General features: G+C 37.5%; 3 protein-coding genes across 4 annotated transcripts; 1 reads left to right on the top strand and 2 right to left on the bottom strand.

Annotated features, from left to right (window-relative positions):
* On the bottom strand, positions 1–2,714 carry LOC124399993 (colipase-like). Its single transcript, XM_046871429.1, has 3 exons — positions 2,579–2,714; positions 2,277–2,399; positions 1–542 (listed from the first exon to the last, which is right to left on the bottom strand). The coding sequence occupies exons 1-3, from the start codon at positions 2,675–2,677 to the stop codon at positions 402–404; spliced, it is 363 nt and encodes a 120-aa protein (XP_046727385.1). The 5' UTR covers positions 2,678–2,714; the 3' UTR covers positions 1–401.
* A 1,645-nt stretch (positions 2,715–4,359) lies between these two features.
* On the top strand, positions 4,360–7,032 carry lhfpl5b (LHFPL tetraspan subfamily member 5b). The gene is made up of 2 exons (XM_046871428.1): positions 4,360–4,884; positions 6,410–7,032. The coding sequence occupies exons 1-2, from the start codon at positions 4,473–4,475 to the stop codon at positions 6,664–6,666; spliced, it is 669 nt and encodes a 222-aa protein (XP_046727384.1). The 5' UTR covers positions 4,360–4,472; the 3' UTR covers positions 6,667–7,032.
* Positions 7,033–7,163: 131 nt separating this feature from the next.
* srpk1a (SRSF protein kinase 1a) lies at positions 7,164–20,088 on the bottom strand. Of its 2 annotated transcripts, XM_046871421.1 has the most exons (16): positions 19,936–20,087; positions 19,123–19,177; positions 17,579–17,721; positions 17,307–17,415; positions 17,051–17,138; positions 16,867–16,954; positions 15,466–15,572; positions 15,099–15,264; positions 14,797–14,822; positions 14,478–14,694; positions 13,549–13,875; positions 13,285–13,385; positions 12,627–12,734; positions 12,386–12,455; positions 10,442–10,534; positions 7,164–8,165 (listed from the first exon to the last, which is right to left on the bottom strand). In XM_046871421.1, the coding sequence occupies exons 1-16, from the start codon at positions 19,946–19,948 to the stop codon at positions 7,981–7,983; spliced, it is 1,896 nt and encodes a 631-aa protein (XP_046727377.1). In that variant the 5' UTR covers positions 19,949–20,087; the 3' UTR covers positions 7,164–7,980. The 2 variants fall into 2 exon arrangements, with proteins under 2 accessions (XP_046727377.1, XP_046727378.1); XM_046871422.1 differs by lacking the exons at positions 7,164–8,165; positions 10,442–10,534 and adding an exon at positions 10,548–11,238 and having other exon boundaries at positions 19,936–20,088.
* Between the last annotated feature and the right edge of the window lie 711 nt (positions 20,089–20,799).

The raw sequence follows: 20,799 nt of genomic DNA, 5'->3' as shown, positions 1-20,799 counted from the left end.
TTGTGATTTCTGTAACATATTTTTATTGATTGTAATTCAATAGCAGAATGCCATGATGAATTGGTGTTATGCATTCATGAGCAAAAATCACCCTTTTACTTGGAGAGTGACAGTGTTTCCCTTGACCTTTCTATTTTAGATACAGTGGGGTATTATACATAATGCTTTTGAATCTGTTTTCCATGATTGGCAATTTATTTTTTTTTTTTATGTAACCAAAAACAAAGGTATCGCTTTTCAATATGTCAAGTGTGATGGTGTGTCACTGATCATTTTGACTTGGCCTTAAAGTAATCCATAATTTCTAATATATTTGCATGTAAATATTTTCTTGTATATTTAATTTAATGCCTGGCTGCAATATTCAGGGTTAAAGGTTGTTTTGTGTTGTGTATCGATCATTAGTTGTTGATAGTTTTAGCCCGATGAGGGTCTACACACGTTCCAAAGTTGCTGTTGACAATGGATCCTCCAATGGACCAATCACCTTCACATTTAAGTCCAGCCTCACAAGTGCAATGGTAATATGTAGCATACAAGCTCTATATAAGGAAAAAAAAAAAACACTTAAATTAACAAAAGCTGTGTGACTCCCCAATATGTCACTAACAGTAAACTACACACCAATAAAAATAAAAAAAACATATACCATAATTAGACAATAACAGTATATAACAGTCAATAATTTTGGGAAGCTACACACAGTATATGTTTTTCTCCCATTGTGAGAATAGTCAGCTGCAAATAGGCAGCTAATATAAATTGATGAAAAAGGCCAACAGACTCTCGTTCATCACCTTCAAACTTTAGGTCATGCTATTAATTAGTTGAAATCCCCGAAACTTTTAAAAGCCAGCTGTAGCCTGTACTATGTACAAGTGCTTTTATGATTTGATTTCATCACTGTCCTTTTGAGGGCAGTAAACAAGAGAAACATTCCTAATATTCATGTATATGAATCAGTGCCTCTGTTTACTGATAAACAGAATAGATGTGTGCAACAATTGTAAAAAAAAAAATATATATATATATATATATATATATATATATATATATATATATATATATATATATATACACACACACACACACAAAGAAATGAAAAGATGTGATAAGGCTTCCTGCTCTATTAGAACTAATCTGCTATTTTAGTCAATTCTAATTAGTCCAGGATATCTTATATTTAATTAAATGAATAAAAGTATTTAAAATAACTAAATGTTTACATTTTTCCCCCTTGGTCATAATAATGGCACTCTGATAGATGTACTGTGTAAGAAATGATTCTCTCATTTGTTATACTGACAAAATGGTTTCTCCTATTAAATAATAATTAAGGGTTAATTGACTGTTTTAAAATTAGGTGGTTACTGCAAGAGTCTTTGTTGAGCCGATTACATTACCTACGGAGAGAGTGTTTTGTCCTTAGCTTTTGTTAGCGTTTAATTTTTAACCTTTTTCTTCTTTTTGTGAATACATTCAGTGACAGTATGTTAGCTATTATTAAATATTCAGTCATTACAAATACACAAACAAGTGAATCCTGTATTTCACGATGACCTGAAATGAATTACACTCACCATCCAGTTTTGTAGGCATAACTGTATACTTGCAAATTCATCATGCAGTTATCGAATCAGCCAATCATTTGGCTGCAGCGCAATTCATGTAGACACAGGTGAAAAGAAAGCTAAGAACAAGTATCCAAGGCTAGCATGGACACAGATTCACTGATAGTGGAAAGCTGAAAATTAGGACAGAAAAAAAATCACTGCTGGAGTTCCAGTTTTCTGACTTTCCAGTATTTGTGAGGGCTTCTTGTCATTAGCTGATTGGTATGGATTCTGATTGACATTCTGAATTTTGAGCTATAATTTATATTCTTAATCTATTTGTTTCTGTAAAATTGCATTGTTGATTGTATAAAGTGCTATAAGTAAAATGTAATTGAATTTAATTACCAGCTCATATTATTCTGTCCATTATCCCCTGATCTCTCTAATAAAACACATTATGCAGATAGAAGATATTTTAGTTTTGTGTACCATTCTGGGCACACTCTAGAGAATATTATGTGTGAAAAGTCCCAGAAATTTAAGCAGTTTCTGAGATGCTTGATTTGAACATTAACTGAAGTTTTTGACTTGCACCTGATCTATTTTATGCATTGCTGCTGCCACATGATTGGCTGATTGGATAACAATGTAAATACAGATTAGTCTACTGTGGTTGACAGTAAGGTTTTACTGGTCTGTAAATGTGTTTTGAAAATGTACCTTTTTAGAACATATTTCACTCTCTGCAGATTGTGGGGCACAGCGAGCCAAGCTAGTAGCAGATTTCCGATGGCAACAGGAGCTCTTACACTGCGCACTGATGGCACACAGCTCTCCATTATTCTACAGAGTAGAGATTACAACAAGAAATACTAATATGCAAACAGATACATTCATTGAAATGTTTCCAACAAAGTAAAGGAACCACATGAACACTATATTTTAAGACACAAAAATAAAAATGTATCTTACAAATTTAGTAATTCATTACAGCTGCTTCTCTTAGGTTTAATTTATCTTACCAGGTTGATGATAATGCCCCTTTTATCAGTAGTTTGAAGAGTGGTGGCCAGAGCCGTGGCCATCAGGCACATTGCAATTACTAACACAGCCCTCATCATGTGTCTGGATCCACTGAAGGTACTTGCACAGGTACTACATTTTTCCCCTATATATTAGACCTCCCATCCTGAACCATGCCCAGAGTTAACAAAGGTCATCTTTCTCAAATACAGCTAAAGTACATCTGTGACCAAACTCTAGATTCTTGACAGCTGTACAAACACGTCTACTTTTCCATTAGTCCATGTTAATGACAGAAGGTTTATTTCCCATCAGGCTCTCTTATAAGAACTACATTATTTAAGCAATATTTCTGCATTTCAAACAAACCACTGAAACAGACCAGGACTAAAACAACTAAAGATGTAGCATTAATTGCAAAATAGACTGAAAAAAGTTACAACACATTATTTAGGGTTGATATCCCACAGCTGACAAGTTGCTTGATTGATTCTGAGACTGGGTTACTGTTCGTGTAGAGTTTCACGTGTTCTACCCGTGTAGGTTTCCTCCCATTATCCATTAGCATGTCGATAACTGGCTTTGCTACAATTGCCCCTAGATGTGTATGTGTGAGAGAAATGTGTGTGTAGACTGCCATCCCATCCACGGTGTATTCACAATTCATGTTATGTGTTCATGTTTTGTGAATTAACTTCCAACCTGACTAGACTAAAGAGGTTACTACTGATTCATATGATAACAATTATAAAAACACAATGTTTTATTGTTTTCTTTTTTCCATGGTTGGCTTGAGCCAACATATACAATAGTTCACAAACACACCAATATACAAATCTGTGATAAACACCAACTTGGTGAAGCTCCAACTCAATCTCTAGTATCCCACTTCTCTTTAGAATGAAAAGAGCTTTACATAGAATTTTCATTTCTCACACACGTGTAAACACTTACCCATTATTTCTACACAATCCACCTGCTCATTCACATTCACCACTTGACTATCCCCCTCACAACCACACAACACTCCCCCACCCCTATTTTAAAAGCCTTTTCACAGAAGTAAGCTAGAAAAAAATTCTAATCCATATGCATGCAGTGTTTTTACTTCATGGGTGGTGAAAGGCTGGTGAATAGAGATGTTTTGCTCTAGTTAAGGAGGCACAGAAGGTGTTTGTGTTAGACATATATTTGTTTTTACAATTAGTTTTTTATACAACCATTTACTCGCCAGAATGTACTATATCAAAACACCTTTCCCAGTATTTCCTTTCTGCAACATGAGCATGATATCTTAAATATGTAGACAATTTTATTAAAAAAAAAAAAAGGTTTATGTTTGACTTACAGCCACATTTTATATATAATATTATGACTACATCTATTACAGACATTAACATGTCTCAGATCTTCTCAAAGTCACACACATAAAGCAGAGTGCTTGTAAAATACAGAAACGGATATGAAAACCAGACAAAGAACATCACCCTGTCTGGGTCTTCCATGACATGCAGGAATTACCTGTACACTTAGACCAAGGCCTTTTGTATATCTGATTACTGTTTCATCCCCTTATTTGGATCATGTTACCATTTAAAATTTATAACCAGTGACACCTTTGTTGGCTAGGACATTGTTTCTGACACAAAAGAACAAGTGTTGTTTCATCGGCAACTTTTTGAAGTCCATCTGCTAGTGAATTTGACCAATTACAGATAATGCATAGATCTCCTGAGGTTGTAACAGTAGGCATCAAGAAAATTACCTGGTATCTGTGAAAGTGGATTCTTGTCAAGTAGATTTAGCAAGATAGAGGCTGTGCTAAGGTTTGGTTAGCTAGTTGCAAGTGTTTTTTTGTTGGGTCTTATCGGACAGCTTTACAACCTTGTCATCATGGAGAAAATGCTTCCTGCAACAGAGGCGGTCAAAATCTACCAGACAAACTATGTGAGAAATGCCAGGGCCATTGGTGTTTTATGGGCAATTTTTACCATTTGCTTTGCCATCATCACAATGGTGGTGTTCATACAGCCCTACTGGATCGGGGACAGTGTAAACACACCACAGAGCGGCTACTTCGGGCTCTTCTATTACTGCATAGGCAACCCTATCACCTCTGAGCTTGTCTGCAAGGGCAGTGTGCTTGACTTTAGCTCTATTCCATCAGGGGCATTTAAAACCGCCATGTTCTTCGTGGGAATCTCAATGCTGCTTAATGTGGCCACCATGGTTTCCTTCAGCCTCTTCTTCTTCTGCAGTGCAGCCAGCGTGTACAAGATATGTGCATGGATGCAGACCTCATCAGGTAAATATGCACTATTAGATTCAGGGTTAATTTTTGGTTTTCTTACTTAAAAGGTAAAACAAGGTCTTATAATTGATTTGGAATTTCTCCTAAAGAATGGGCCAATTATAAAATTTGAAGCTAAGTGTAGATAATTATAACAGTAGATAACTTTAATTTTTTTCAGGAATCACTTCTAAATGAAGTAATACACTGCCCTAATATTGGCATCCTTGGTAAATATGAATAAAGAAGGTTGTGAAAAATTGCCTTTATTGCGTAATTTCTGGATCTCTGGGTTTTTTTGTTTGTTTTTTTTAAAGCCACAAAATAATGCCTGTTGAGGTTGGACAATATCGGAGACCATTCGTCTATACAAAATCTCTCCAAAGTTTTCACGCCACAGGTTTTCTATAGGACTCCAGCCAGGGTTAGGGTGTTTGCATAACCTTGCAAAATATGGCAGTTAAAGAACATTATTGCTATGCTGACTTGAAATCCTCCCTGTGCAGCATCATAATAATGTGCAGATAACAAAAACAGGAGCATATACCAGGAATAAATGCAACAGTGAGTCTTATCATGTATGTATGTTTATTAGTGGTGCAAATCAGCCCTTGTTGTCTTTGCATTCACCAAACCCTATCTACTTACATTCTTAATTTATTGGCAAAGTCATTATTCCATTGAATCAATACTCCAAGTATAACTGATCTCACATTTTTTCCTAAATTCATCATTAAGTTGTCAAACAAAAGTCATATATAACTATTTATTTCTATTGGCATATATTTCCTCTAACTTAATAATTTTAAGCCCACATTTAATTTTAATGCCAGCAGAAATCTTGAATCCTGATTTGAGAGCAGCAATGGTGACTGATATCAGTACTGACTGCACATGGACATTGTGCTATGATTTCATGAAAACATTAAAAGGTATAGATTATGCAACAGGTGATGCAAGACCTATTTAAGGGGAGCTTCAGGCACTATTATTATCACTTAATCAATTTGCACTAACATTAGCTAGGAAGTTGTTTTGGCCAGGTGGGAAAATGAACAGACTGTCGAAACAAGAGCAAGTGGTAGTAGTCTGATAAGAGCGTGAACACACCACTTTTGATGCTCACAATGGTTTTCAAACTCACCCTTGTTTGACCCCTTGACTCCCATCTTGACTTCTACACCAAAACAAAAGTGGGTATACAACTAAACCATTTACAGATATTGAAAAAAGATGTTCAAACATGCCACAGCCTGCATTTAGCATCGTATGATGACAGAACCTGCTATAGTTCTTCCCAAAAGATAAATAAAATTTTTAAAAAACTAATTTATTCTATTTTTCATGTGGAGTCAGTGTTTGCCAGTTAAAAAAAAATAAATCTGTTAAAATCTACTCAGGTTTATTTTTAACCTTCATACAAGCTATTAACATATAAAACAACTTCTCACCAAGAAACCATAAAAAAACCCAATCAAATGTATTATTGTGGAATATTTTCTGAATGCATATTTTGGTTAATGTGTTCTCCATCCTGTAGCGGTGCTGTTGGTGATGGGCTGTATGATTTACCCTGATGGATGGGACTCTTCTGAGGTAAAGCGAATGTGTGGCGAGAGGACGAGTAAGTACACACTAGGGAACTGCACTGTCCGCTGGGCCTACATTCTGGCTATCATCTGCATCCTGGATGCACTGATGCTCGCACTTGTGGCCTTCACACTGGGAAACCGACAGGACAACCTGCTGCCTGGTGAATTTGAAATGGAGACAAAAGAAGGTAAGACAAAGAGGTAAACAATTATTCTGTAAAACCAAGAAAAGTGACCTTGGCCACTTGATTTAAAGGGTGTCTCATGGCTAATTTCAGGTGACAAATTCATCAAGCTATATAGGATTCCAGTGTAAAGGTTTGGGTTACATACTAAACATTGCTTAAATTCAGTATCTAGATTTATTAAGCTAGGTATAGTAATTCAAAGAAAAGTCAGAAAATACACAAAACCTATACATCCACAATGTTTTAGCCTTTAGAAAAAAATCACATGCCTCTTTGTCATTTCAGGAAGTGCCTGAATCCAGAGGTACTGCAAAGCCACCTACTATGACCACTGAGACGGAAATGTGAATACTAAAATTCTAATAAAAACATCTTGAATTTGATTCACTCTGGTGGATTTTGCAGTGTATGTGCATTTCAAGAATTTTTATTATTTACTGTTGTGTTAAGTCACAACAAAAACACTACAAAAAAAACTTTTTTTTACAAATAAATAAATAAATAAAATTTCACCCATCTTCCAAATATTTTATTAAAACATTACTGTCCAGCTAAATAATCTTAGTTATCAATAGTAGGATTTCTTTTAAAAACTGTACATGGCTGTAATATACAGATCAAGGCAAACTCTTTGGTACACATATATACACTGACAAGACAAATGCACCCGAACATACATACATACACACTTCACAACTACCTTTTGGGTGATGTTGAACAGCTACTCATTTTCTGGAAGCAATGAAAGCAAGAAAGCAACCCTCCAAACAGATTCAGATTTGACCAAAAACGACATAAAAAAAAGAAAAAGAAAATGACACTTTTTGAGACATTACACAGTGGTATGGCATTTCCTAAAGTAAACTACAACTCATTTAAATGCATTTTCTACTGTTTTGATGTAAACCTAGAGTTTCCTCATTCTATATCTGGTGTGCATACTCCCAAAACTAAGAAACATGTAACAAACTGACCCATGATATGTGCCCTTTACAACCCCATACTCAGTTAAAGCCTAGCAAAATACAGAAATCGAATCTCTTAGCATGTAGCACACAGCTTGAATAATACAAGAGATGTTCCCTAAAACTGTTGTGCAAATTTAGGGGGAAAGTAGAGTTTGAGGACAAACGGTGCCTCAGGAAATAAGTCTCAAGACATAAAACCACCATGAAAAACAACGTATTTCTCAGGTGAAACATACAAGAAACCACACAGTAACAAAAAAAGTACAAGTACTATTCATATAAGCACTCAAACTGGAAAGTGATATGTTGCAGTCTCTTATGGAAGTAGGGGGAAAATGGATATGCGGTTGGTAATATGGGCCACTAGAGGGCGAGCCAGGGGTGGCGCAGGCATTCGGCCGCTGTGACCCGTTTCTCAGGGATGAGTTCAAGCATGGGGAGCAGGAAGTCTGCAAAGGTCTCAGCATCCTCGCGGGACCACTCATACTTATCCAGCAGCACCTCCAACAGGCCCCACGGCTTCAGCTTGGTGATGTGTTTTAGGTCACCTGCACAGAGAAAACATTAAGACCTGCATAATATTCTTGATGCACATACTCTCCATCAAACAATATAGATCAACCAGTAAAGCATGCATACATGGCACTGACTCTATGGTTTTGTCAAAAACGACTGCATATTTTTTAAAAATATTGTATACAGTACACACCAAATTGGCTCGGATTGTCAAGCTGCATGAAACATGATTAGTACCACAACAAATATTTGATAAATTCAACAAATTTGATAAAGGTAAAATGACTCGGGTATACTTTTCCTATAAAAACTTTAACTTGTATAGATTTGCCCAACATTTGCAAACAAAAGCTTGCAAGTGACAATTATTTGATACGTTAGTTAAAAAAAAACATTCACTATTTGATAAACATCAGCATTATGTGGTATCATGTTAACTCAACCTTTTAGTTCTGCCTCATTTCTTCGCTGACACGGGTCATGCATTCATTTTTCTTTACTGTAAACAAATTCACTGTTTGAACGAGTACACATTTTAAGCTCTTAATTTCAGGTTAATGGGGTGATTCCTCACAGAAGAACATTAATATGATTTTTATACTACTGTTGATTTTCTTAATACGAGTCAGTTTTGTTTGTCATAGTAATAAGCAACAAGGACCACTTCTAACTTCTTCAATTTGAACTAAACATATGCATCTGGCTGTCCTGTATCATGGGGTTTCTTCTTCATTCAGCTGCTCCCGTTAGGGGTCACCACAGCGGATCATCAGTCTCCATACCACCTGTCCTCTACATCTGCCTTTCAACCCAACTACCTGCAGGTCTTCCCTCACCACATCCATAAACCGCCTCCTTGGCCTTCATCTTTTCCTCCTTTCTGGCAGCTCTATTCTCAGCATTCTCCTACCGATATACCCCATGTCTCTCCATGTCCAAACCATCTCAATCTCGCCTCCCTCAACTTGTCTCCAAAACGTCCTACATGCCCTGTACCTCTAATAAACTCATTTCTAATCCTGTCCATCCTCGTCACTCCCAACGAAAACCTCAACATCTTCAGCTCTGCTACCTCCAGCTCCACCTCCTGTCTTTTACCCAATGCCACTGTCTCTAAACATTTCTGTAAAGCTGCTTTGAGACAATGTCTGTTGTGAAAAGCGCTATAAAAATAAACTTGACTTGACTGACTTGACTCTAAACCATACAACATCGCAGGTTTCACCACAGTCCTATAAACTTTCAATTTCACTTTGGCAGATACCCTTCTATTACAAATCACTCCTGCCACTCTTCTCCACCTCTCTAACACACTCGCCATTACTTTGCACTGTTGAGTCCAGGTACCTGAACTCCTCCAACTCTTCTCCCTGTAACCGCACCACTCCACTGCCCTCCCAATCATTCACACACATGTACTCGGTCTTACCACTACTGACTTTCATTCCCCTTCTCTCCAGCGTATACCTCCACCCCTCCAGGCTCTTCTCAACCTGCTCCCTACTCTCACCATAAATCACATCATCCTCTACAAACATCATGGTCCACAGAGACTTCTGTCTGACCTCGTCCGTCAGCCTGTCCATCACCACTGCAAACAGGAAAGGGCTTAGAGCCGATCCTTGATGCAGTCCAACCTCCACCTTGAACCTGTCTGTCGTTCCTACTGCACACTTTACTGCTGTCACACTGCCCTCATACATGTCCTGCACACATACTTCTCTGACACACCTGACTTCATCATACAATACCAAATCTGCTCTCTCAGCACCCTGTTGTACGCTTTCTCTATATCCACAAAACACACAATGCAACTCCTTCTGACCTTCTATATACTTATCTTGGGGTTTAATGATGTTAAATGTAATGCCAATCTAAACAAAAGGTGACATGAGAGTAGCAGCAACCTAGTGATTTTAGGTGCGTCTCCAATCACATACACATTTGCTACCCTGACCAGTTCAAAAAAGTATTTTCCTACAACACCTAACTGGAGTTTGAATTGAAAAAAATTGCAACATCATAATCAGTTTGTATGTCACAGCCAATTAAGAGAACCGAATATTGCTGGTATTCAAAAGATATAACATATGTCCTAGTACAGCTTCCATAAATCATTGTTTACAGCTAATTGCACTTACTGTACAAAGACAAGCAAGTCCTTAGAAATTCGATGTGCTCTTCATAAAAATGTCAACACTATCGTTAACGTTATATAGTCTGTATGTAAAATCATTAAGATTTTTTTTAAGCGTTCCTTCTACTTTAAAAGGTCATAGAAAGCAAAGAACATACAAAACAGTATTACCTTTCTTGGTGAAAAAGTCCTTGGAGTATTTTCCTGCAACTATAAGTTTGCGTGGGATCATCCCCAGCAGCTCAATGATCAAAGCAATGTGGTCTGCCATTTTTGTATGGCAACAAAAAAAGGGGGTTGTTGTGAAGGTTGGTGGAGTTGGGGAGACAAAACAAACCACATATTGATCAAACATGGTTAGTGGTCATTGATCCACTATGGGAGAAGGGTGGAGCAGAGAGGAGGCATGCAGCTCAAACAAGACAGCACAGAGATAGCAGTCAGTGGTCTGACTGGTTGCATTATTCCATTTCCTATATGGCTCCAACTCTTTTAAGATCAACCAGGAAGATAAATATGAAGTACACTTTTTGTAATTGCTCTTGATGAGAGCCCCAATTGTGCACATTCCTTTGCAAATCATTTACCAGCCATTTATCTCACTTCCACTGTTTGAAAGAATTTCCCATAGGTGTTTTTTTTCTAGAAGCATCACTCAGATAAGGTTCATCAACATAAGAAAAGGAGCTGAAGAATTTAAGCTCCACTGAGACTTCATGCCTTTATCAGAGATGTCCATAATAAATGCTGTAATCTGTGATAAATGGTAGTTAAAACTGCATGTGTAAATTGCACTGTCAAAAAAAGCTGCAAAATCCTCCTCCCACTTGCACTTGAGGCCCAGGGTGGAATTCTTACTGACATGACACGCGTACCTCTACGACTGAAGTATTCCTGCGAGACTTTCCCACACAGAGCATAGTGTCTGGGAATTCTACCCAACAATTCAATGATTAGAGCAAGATGGTCTGGAGGAAAATCAAGAGTAGGACAAGAGAAAGAGAGACAGAATGACAGTAGCAAGGGGAAAAAAAAAAGATGAGCAGTAACGGCATGATTCCAAAAGACTTTAAAGCAGTATAAGGGTTACTAGCCAGTCACATACTAATAATGGCATGTTAAATGCATATCAAGATGAAGATTTAACTGTAGATAGAATAATTAAATGTCTATGATTTTTCAATTCAATATTAAGAAGCAATAATGTGCTTGTATGTAAAACATCAGATCAGGGACAAGCAATAACAGAATATGACATCAAAACAATGATTCATATCAGCCAGTTACAGCAGGGTATAAGCTGCACAGTGAAATGTTATGGGACTTTCCCTATCCATCACAATATATTAGGATGTGGGGGGTTTTTTTTAGCTTGGATGTTAGACATTAAGAATGTGCTGCGCCAACACGGTGGGCCTTTTGCCGGTGACATTGTATTTAAAACAATGTCACAAAAACAAATTTTCTGTTTGGATATCACTGGGTGCATGCAGGAAATGCAATAAGCATCACATAAATGCCTGGTTTAGTGAAGGATAACGAGTGAAGTTTTGACAAGGCTGAGTAAGCTTGTCTTCATTCTATTATGGGATGGCATTTGAAAAGGCAGCAGGTATTAGCGCAAAATGCAGGAGGATGACAAAGAAAAGGAGGAGATAATTGAGTGAGAAGGAAGAAAAAAAAAGTAGAAAGGGGGAGATGTTGGGTTTATTTTTAGCTCTGTTAAAAGGGAAAGAGACACAGGAATACAGACAATTACATTATCTTTTGTAATGATAAATCTCGGCATCATGCTGGAAAAAAATTAGCAAATACTCAGTACCTGCAAATTTAATCACAGATAGAGTGTATGATGTGATTACATCTCATTAGTTATTTTTATTCAAATGCATAATGCCTACAGCAAGATATTATTAAGCAAGCTCTTCATTATTCTTAATCTTTATTTATTAACCAGGAAAGGTAAAAGAGAACTGAAAAACTTACAGTAGGCATATATGCAGTGTGGTTGTACTTCATAGCAAGTAGTACTAATGTATAAAATTCCCATAGTGTTTCATTTGGAAAAAGGAAGTCAAAAGTAAACAAAGTGGAGACAGGAAGAAAGTGCTTTACCCTCATCCCTGGAGTAATCTTCACCAGAGTGGGGTTCAAACAAGTAATCCCCAGTTGCCAGTTCAAATGCCTGAAATGAGAGGAATAATTAAGAGAAAGAGCAATTATTTTTTTTAACAAAGAAATCTCAGGAAGTAATAAAAAAAATAAAAAACGTTTGTTTTTTTTTCCAGGTTAATGCCAAGTAGTAATTTGCAGTTTTAAAACCACACACACGTTCAGTACATTGTATATTTCTCACCATACAAGCTGTGCTCCATAGATCAGCTGGTGTACTGTAACCTGCACCAATCAGCACCTCCAGGGAGCGATACTGCCTAGTCTGAATGTCCTCAGTGAAGTGCTTGGTCTGCAGGAAAACAGCATTTTCATTCATGGGTTTCAGCATAGCCATATGGTAAGCGTCCATAATATTATGTACCAGAAAAAAAAAAGAGAACAAATAACTAGCATGGCTTCCAACAGATCATAACCTGGAATTTTACATATAATGGGTTGCTCTCTCCTTGTATCTCAGACATCTCAGTTCTTTTTAACTCACCTGTCAAAACCTTGCATCTGCCAATACTGTTTAAAATTATTTCGGTTAATTTGCATTGTTGCTTCTGAATTTATCCTGAGTTGTAATTATAAGTCATGAAACTGAAAGATTTGTCGTTGAGGATGTTTGGATAAATTCCAAAGTCTAATAGTTTATCTGTTGTCTAGAGTCAAAATTCTATTTAAATCCTACAGTAACCATTGTTCCTGACATATCACCCAAAGAAAAGTCCTGAACAGACACAGGGACGAGCTAAAATATAAGGTATCCACCACCTACCGGCAGAAGCATCGAAACAAATCCGAATATTGGATGTTGACAATCCATACAAGGTCAGTAGAAAGATGAAGCCTCTTACCACCCAGCATGCATTGCCCAAGTCAGCAATCTTGACCTTGATCTTGTCTGAATTTAGTGGTTCCAAAGGATTGATTAAAAGACTCCCTGCTGTCAGTTTGGCTACAATATGATAAGAAAAAGATTCAAGTCAAAGAATTACAATTATTAGTTATACACTACGTTATAAGTAGAAAGGGTATATTTAAAGAAAAATATTGCATTCATAAGATTGTGATTAGATTAAAACAAGATGCAGCAGTTATTAAGAGTAGAGCTGACTAACCATTTTGTGGAGTGGACTGCTCGTCTCTGGCAGGCATTGGCCCTCCTTGCAGTTTATCAGCTTCTTCCTCTTCCCCCACATCTCCATTACTGTGGCTCTGACCAGATTCAGGAGAATACAGCCCATTACAGTACTCATAAGGGCTCTGGGATATGTCCCTTGAAGGTCCTGCATTAGCATTGTGCTGGTCCTCCCGTTTCAGCTGCATTTGTTGCTTGATCTCATCTAGTTCTTTCTCAGATAAGGCTTGGCTGCCTGGCAGGTGGCCATTACAGTTGAGCTCATCTGAGGCAACTGAGGTCACATGCTCTCTGGAATTACCTGGGTCTTGAGGGGAGAAGAAGAAACATCCAGTCCAAATGAATGTGTATAAGCCCAGCCTATATTGAGCACATTCTAATTTGAATAAAGATGATAAAACATTTGTATAACTTTTTTTTTTATTATAAACAAATCTGCTGATAAATTGTGAAATGTAAACCAAGGACTACATTTTCATCTAGGCATTTATTTAAAAAAAAAAATATGCCCGTTTTAAAAATGCCCTTTAGGTCTCCGATTCCTGTTAGTAGTGAAAAGTTTAATAATTTACATATTTATTTTGTTCATTTACCTGTATCTTAGAAGCAAATTTTAAAAGCTATTAGAAATTTCATCTAAAGCAAGCAGCAGATTTGACTTAGTATCTGCAGAGCAGTGAGCAATGTGATCGAAACAGAAGCAATTTAAAATGTATCAAAAAATACTTGGCACTCAATCAGCAAACACATTTTTGTGTAGCCAGTACAAGAGAAGACGGGCATGTTTAAATGTTTGCCCCGAGTCGTTCCCTGCCCACCAATCTGCATAATTCATTTCTACAGAATTGTGTCCACCTTAATGGAGCGCACAAAGCAGTATTAAAGCACCTTTAGCCAACTGAAACATACCCATGACTTCCTCTTCACCAATGTCCTGTGTATAGGCTTGTCTAAGAGGTACACAAACAGGTGATTTGGGAGATTGTGGGTCATCCTCCTCCTCTTCTGCACCCTCAGGCCCATTCTCCATTTCTTCTAGGTCCTGAATGCATTTCTCGAGCAGCTCTGCCTGTCGCTTCTGCTTCTTTTTCAGCTTCTTCTTTTTGTTCTTTGACATTTTGGATGCCTTGAAAGAAACAATGATCAATTGACTGCAACTATACAGGGAAGTCAACAGAAAACTTGTTTTGGGCAGCTTAAACATGGCTGAAACCAAAGGCATGCTTACTTGTTTAGGTACAGGTGCTGTACTCACTGAAACAAAAAGAAAATTAGATTTTTATCTCAATAAACTGTGGATGTTGCACATTACAAATTATACAGTGAACTGATTATTCTAGAAAGAATAGGAGACAGTACAAACATCAACAACTAAAAATAAGAACTCAGTTCAAAGGGCAAATAAAACAAGTTCATTCATGTCTGCATCAAAAATACTTCAAAGACAAATTTATACACTGTGGAAAAAAATAACCACTGACACTGTGTGAATAAAAAATGTGAACAAGAGAGGAATACAGCTAGAGAGACCTGCTGATCCAGAGGGAGGTGGGGCACCAGCTTTCTGCCACTCTGTGGCTTCAGCTGCAAGTCTCCTCACATATGACTCATCCACACTCATCAGTATGTTCTCTGGTTTTATGTCCGTGTGGATAATCTTACACTTTGTATGCAAGTAATCGAGGCCCTGCAAAACCTGCAACAGTATGAAACATAATTTACAGCTTATTTTCATGAAACAGCATCAGTATACCTAATTGCAAAAAAAGCAAATATTAAAATTTGCTCCTTATTATTTGAGTGAATTTTACTAAAAGCAAAACCAAAATGCAATAAAGAAAAGTTTGCCTTCTATTACATTGTTTATTTAATTACCACAAAGTAAGGGTGTGGTTACCTGTCGAATGATGCTTTTGACACAAAGGAGGGGTAAACCTTGATAGTTAGACTTGATAATCCACTTGAGTAAATGGTGGCCCAACACTTCAAATACCATGCATACATCTAAAACGTGCAGTTAAGAAGTAAATTCAAACTAATGAGAACACCTTAAGTCTGTCACCAAATAAAGCACAATCACATCAGTAATACAGTGCATTAACTAGCCTTGTAATACACAATCCTTTTGTTTTTTTTTTTTTTTTTATGGGAAGGGGATTGCTCAGTGGTTAAGGCTCTTGGTTACTGAGCAGAAGGTCAAGGGTTCAAGTCCTGTATGGCCAAGCTGCCAGTCTTGGCCTCTTGAGCAAGGCCCTTTGCCCTCTCTGCTCCAGGTGTGCTGTACCATGACTGTCCCTGCGCTCTGAACCCAGCTTCCTAGGAAGCTGGGATATGGTAGGAAAGAATTTCACTGTGCTGTAATGTAAGGCTGCAACAACTAATCGATAAAATCGCAAATGAAATTGTTAGCGTGACGGGAAGATAACACAGCCACTTGCAAAAATGGCAGACAGTACAGGGTCAACTGAAAGCAGGAACAAGTGTGCATCCTAATGCATTTAAGCATTTTATATTAAACACAACAAAGAAAACTGTACCTGGAAGTACAGCACGGCAAGCAAAAAGTTTCCTCACCATGTGAAAATCGTATAGTTTAATGAAATGCTGTTGTGTAAACTGTGTAATCTGGACAGTCGCACTGTAGCTGTTCTGGTGTGACTGGTTAGCAACAGGGTGGGTAATCAACTCACTCGTGACAGTGATGGATTCGATTAAAATGGTGCGAACAAACAAAATGTAAAAGCAGCAAATAACAGCAGCTGTAAATTATTACATTTTTAGTGACTCTTGTGGTTTTCAGCTAATGATGATGCATTTGTACACCAATGCACTCCCTCAACAAGCAGCCATGATGAGCTTTAAAATGCCTTAATTAAAATATAGTTAAACTCAATATGTGGCTTTTGCATTTTAAGTACACTTGTATACATAAACACCCTGAATTAGGGTTTTATATAGTTATAACAAGCAAAACATCTAATAAAAAAATAATTATCCGATTAATATAAAAAAAAATTAAAAAAAAAAAAAAAGCCTGATTACACTAATCGCTGGTTGCAGCCCTACTATAATGTAAATGTGACTAAAATGCCTTTCTCTTTCTTTTAGCTACCATTACAGATTATCCAGAAAATAACTTCTTGAGCTTCTTGAGACCGTGTGGTTGCTCCGATGATGAGGTCACGATTCACAAAAATGCTGATCTCAGCCTAGCTATGTGCATTCGTAAACACATTTTGAACAACAATCAGATACACGACACTGCACACATTCATCAAGTCATTTATGGAAAGGATACGAGTTCCATTAACCCCAGAGATTTTGAAGTCATCCAACAACTGAACCACCATTTCTCTGTTTGGATCATTAGGGTCAGTGTTCCTTACCTAAACAAACACACACACACAAAAAAGTGTATCTTCTACTTTGGAAGATGATTGTTTAAATTCCTATGATAAGTCAGCAAATAACATAGCACTCACCGATCTCAGCAGCTTTATCTCATCCAGGGCCGTCTCTGTGTAATGCTCTGCACTCTTTACTACTTTCATTGCCACAAATCGCTTTCCCCTTTGAATAGATTACAACAAAACAAAAGAATAAACAGAAAACAGCATTAAGATATATAAGTAAATAAGACAAAAGAAAACAACATGGAAAGGGTGTGTGTATGTGACTGGGTGTGTGTCTGCGTTTGTTTATTTTCTAATATTCATGTGCAAAGAAAGCAGAACTTACTGAATGTCCCAGGCAAGCCACACTGTGGAAAAATGGCCCCAACCCAGCTTACGGATCACATGATACTTCCCATTATACAGATCTCCTATTTTCACATGGTGGTAGCCACCTAGACAAACAAAAGCGGCAGATTTGCAAACTAATGATTTCTTCCTTGTTTTCCCTCATTGAGAATAACTTCTGTTTTATAAGCAAGTGGTACAAAAGAAAGACCAGGAAATGTTTTTAGGAGCACAGCATACCTTATTAATTAACAATAACAAGCAGGTTACCTTTGCAGTAGTCATTGGGATCTTCCTGCTCCTCATCATCAGAACCCAGAATCTCCTCATCAGGCTCCTGCTGCTGAGGTTCCGCAGGGAGCTGCTGCTGCTGCTGTTGCTGCTGAGATGCGCCTCGTGTTGGATGAGCTGGCCTTGAATAACATGATAAATTCAGAATAATGATAATGCAATGCACTGGCACAGACCCTTATTAACAAGTTATTTTGATATACATTACAAAAAAAAACATTATTTTTGTTTTGCCAGATAAGCACAAAACAGTGAAGTCAATGCAGCCAATGCAGGCGAGTTCAACATTAATATAATTTCATCCATCCCTGGGGTATATCCCAGTATCTTATATAAATCTCACTTAAGCAGCTGACATTCACAAAAGACAGCCTGTCTTTTCATAAAAATGATCTATAAAAAGTCTATCACTTCTCTCTACTCCTAGGCAAGTAGTGTAATTTAAGTCAATAAAGCTGAACATAGAGGCTGTTATTAAAGGGTTGGGGGAAGTGTTCCAGAAAGGTTCATAAACCTGTGCTTTACATGTGACAGTCTCAAAACACTCACTTTCAAACCATATCTCCTTCATGACTGTTTTGGAATGAATAGACTTTAGTATATACAGTTTAATAGAAATGCTGAAGTCACCATGGAGGATCATTTTCCTGGGGATAAAATGATTAAATCATGTACATAAACATACATGCACAACCCATCTATAGGTACTTATACAAAATAATATAGCCATAATAACCTTTTTGCCATTAAATGAAGAAAATGCATGATTGCCATTTCGCTGTTAACTCCCTTTATAAACGTCGGTTAACACGCCAAGCGTTAGGCTTTTAATTGCTGATTATTTACAAAAGTAATGAAAGTGATTTCAATACGTAAAAAAAGGCATTCTAAAAGCTAGATATACAAGCAAAAAATATATTATTTACACATTATTTATATATATATTTTTTTGTATATATATATATATATATATATATATATATTTTATATGTATATGCTGCATTTATATATGCTAAAAAAAAAATTATATATATATATATATATATATATATATATATATATATAAAAATTTTTAAGTATGCCTTTTTGGACACTGTAGAATTTATAGAATAAAAAATCTCGCTAATTCTATATAATCCTTTAAAAGACACGTTAAGCTTTCTTCGTCCCTGGTGAGAATCTGTTTTGCGAGGCGCACGTGGCGCACTAGTGGACCACAAAATGATCCATAGATTTGCATGTGTATTTATGGCAGTGCAGAAGACCTCCATGGAATGCATTTGGCAGTAAGGGCCATAAAGAGCCCTCCATTTTTAGTGTCTAGGCACAAACCATTTCAGGCTTCACCAAGTGACATGGAACAGCAATGAGATGCAAATAAAATTACTCAGCACTGTTGCCATCCTGTTGGCATGTCTGTAGGCATACATTTATACACAAATGCACCAAAACAAAACAAACAAAACTTTCCCTGTTGTTCTAAAACATGGAGGGGGAACAGATCAAAAGAGAAGCAAACTTACTTCTTAGGTGGCTTCTTGGCTTTGCCCCTTTTCTTCCTGGCCTGGAGGGCGAGAACTGTTCGAGGGGGTAAAAGGGAAAACACTCATTTAGAACACAACGGGTATATAGTTAAATGAAACACACCCGCCAATGCAAATGAAGGACTGGCGATGCAACACCACTGGATGCATCAGACAAAACGGAAGAACAGTGTGCTAATGAAGTGGCTTTTCATCCTAGAAAGCGATCACTATCTGAAAAGAAAAACAGGAAACTCTCATCAGCCATTGTTGTTAGCCAGGTAGCAAGCAAAAATCGGTGCGGAGGAAAAGATGCGGTGGAAAATACAAATATTATTAAACGAACTCATAACATATTGATGTAAAATAACAGAAGGCCGGGTGCTGGTAGGATGAGATTGCTGAAGTTTCCATCAGGACAAGACTGTCTGATGTGATCATGCCTTCCACAAGGATTCCTCTGCTACACTGTACAAAGAATGTAGATCTACACCACCGTTACATTATTACCACGTAGGAAACACGACTGCAGACTCGTAAGGAACAAACCGAGCGCCTCGGTACATCGGCTTGTTACGTTCACATAAGGAATCTGACTGTGGCTAAGGCTAAAGCTAGCTGCTGGTAGTTCGCGTGTATGCGTGTGACATTAGCGTCCTGTCGCACATATCGACGTGTACGCGGCCAAAACGAACAGATTTTCCGTTAAATATCAAACTAACACCCTGCAATTCGGTCGCACGTCGTTCGATGCAGCGATGCCAAACAGAAAATATCGAAAAAAACGCACCGGTGACGTTAAAAAGGGATTACCTTTTCTCTCCATGTTGGCCCGGTAGCTGGCGGCTCGAAGCTCCACGCGCCTGCGCGGCCCGTCGACGCGCGCGCGCACGCAGCTGTCTGTGTGCTTATGCGCGAGCCTGGATACGACTGCGCGTACTAACCGGACTAGAAGTATGCAGCAGCAGTAATGCAGACAGCGCGAGCGTGCTAAGCTCACATGCTGTGAAGAACGGCTGCGTGGTGGGTGTGTGTGTGTTTATTGAAAAACCTGTATAGTGAAAGAAAATGATCAACACGCAAAAAAACATATCCACAAAATTAATAAATCCAAGAGGTATAAATTTGCACTTTGTAGATCGGTTTGAGCAAAGAGACGGCAAATATGTCGCTTATAAAATGTATGTAACCAAAGTGTAAATAGACACTCCAACCGTCATTATATCACAGATCCATAAGCTAAATCTTTGGACCAGAGTTCCTGCAGAAAGCTAAATGAGGATGATTATGGTATATGAAGTGTATAGTGGAATTCACACAATCACCAAGACTCGAGATATTTCAGCATGTATCGCAGTGGAGGATCACATTTAATGGCAGCTTACACTGACAAAAACCTTACAATAATAGGATTTACCTTAAAACACTTACATTTCCCCAAAACAGTAAAAGAGGAAAGATAATGACATTAACCTAAAAAACCTGCGTTCTTGACTACTGTGTTGAAGTTGAAGATCTGCTGAACAGCTGCAACATCTGCCCTTTTTGAAATCATATTGTGCTGTACTGTGCATTGTGTGTTTGATAACAGCAGTTTCTTTGACTACCAGGAAGAGTTTATTTCTGATAACTCGCTGATTTTTTCTTATTACTAGTATGTAATGTGATTATAAAAGG

This window comes from Silurus meridionalis, chromosome 17 (genome assembly GCF_014805685.1).
Source record: "Silurus meridionalis isolate SWU-2019-XX chromosome 17, ASM1480568v1, whole genome shotgun sequence".
Classification (NCBI taxonomy): Eukaryota; Metazoa; Chordata; class Actinopteri; order Siluriformes; family Siluridae; genus Silurus; species Silurus meridionalis.
The sequence above is the reverse complement of the archived record's forward strand: the minus strand, read 5'-3'. Positions and strand labels throughout refer to the sequence as shown.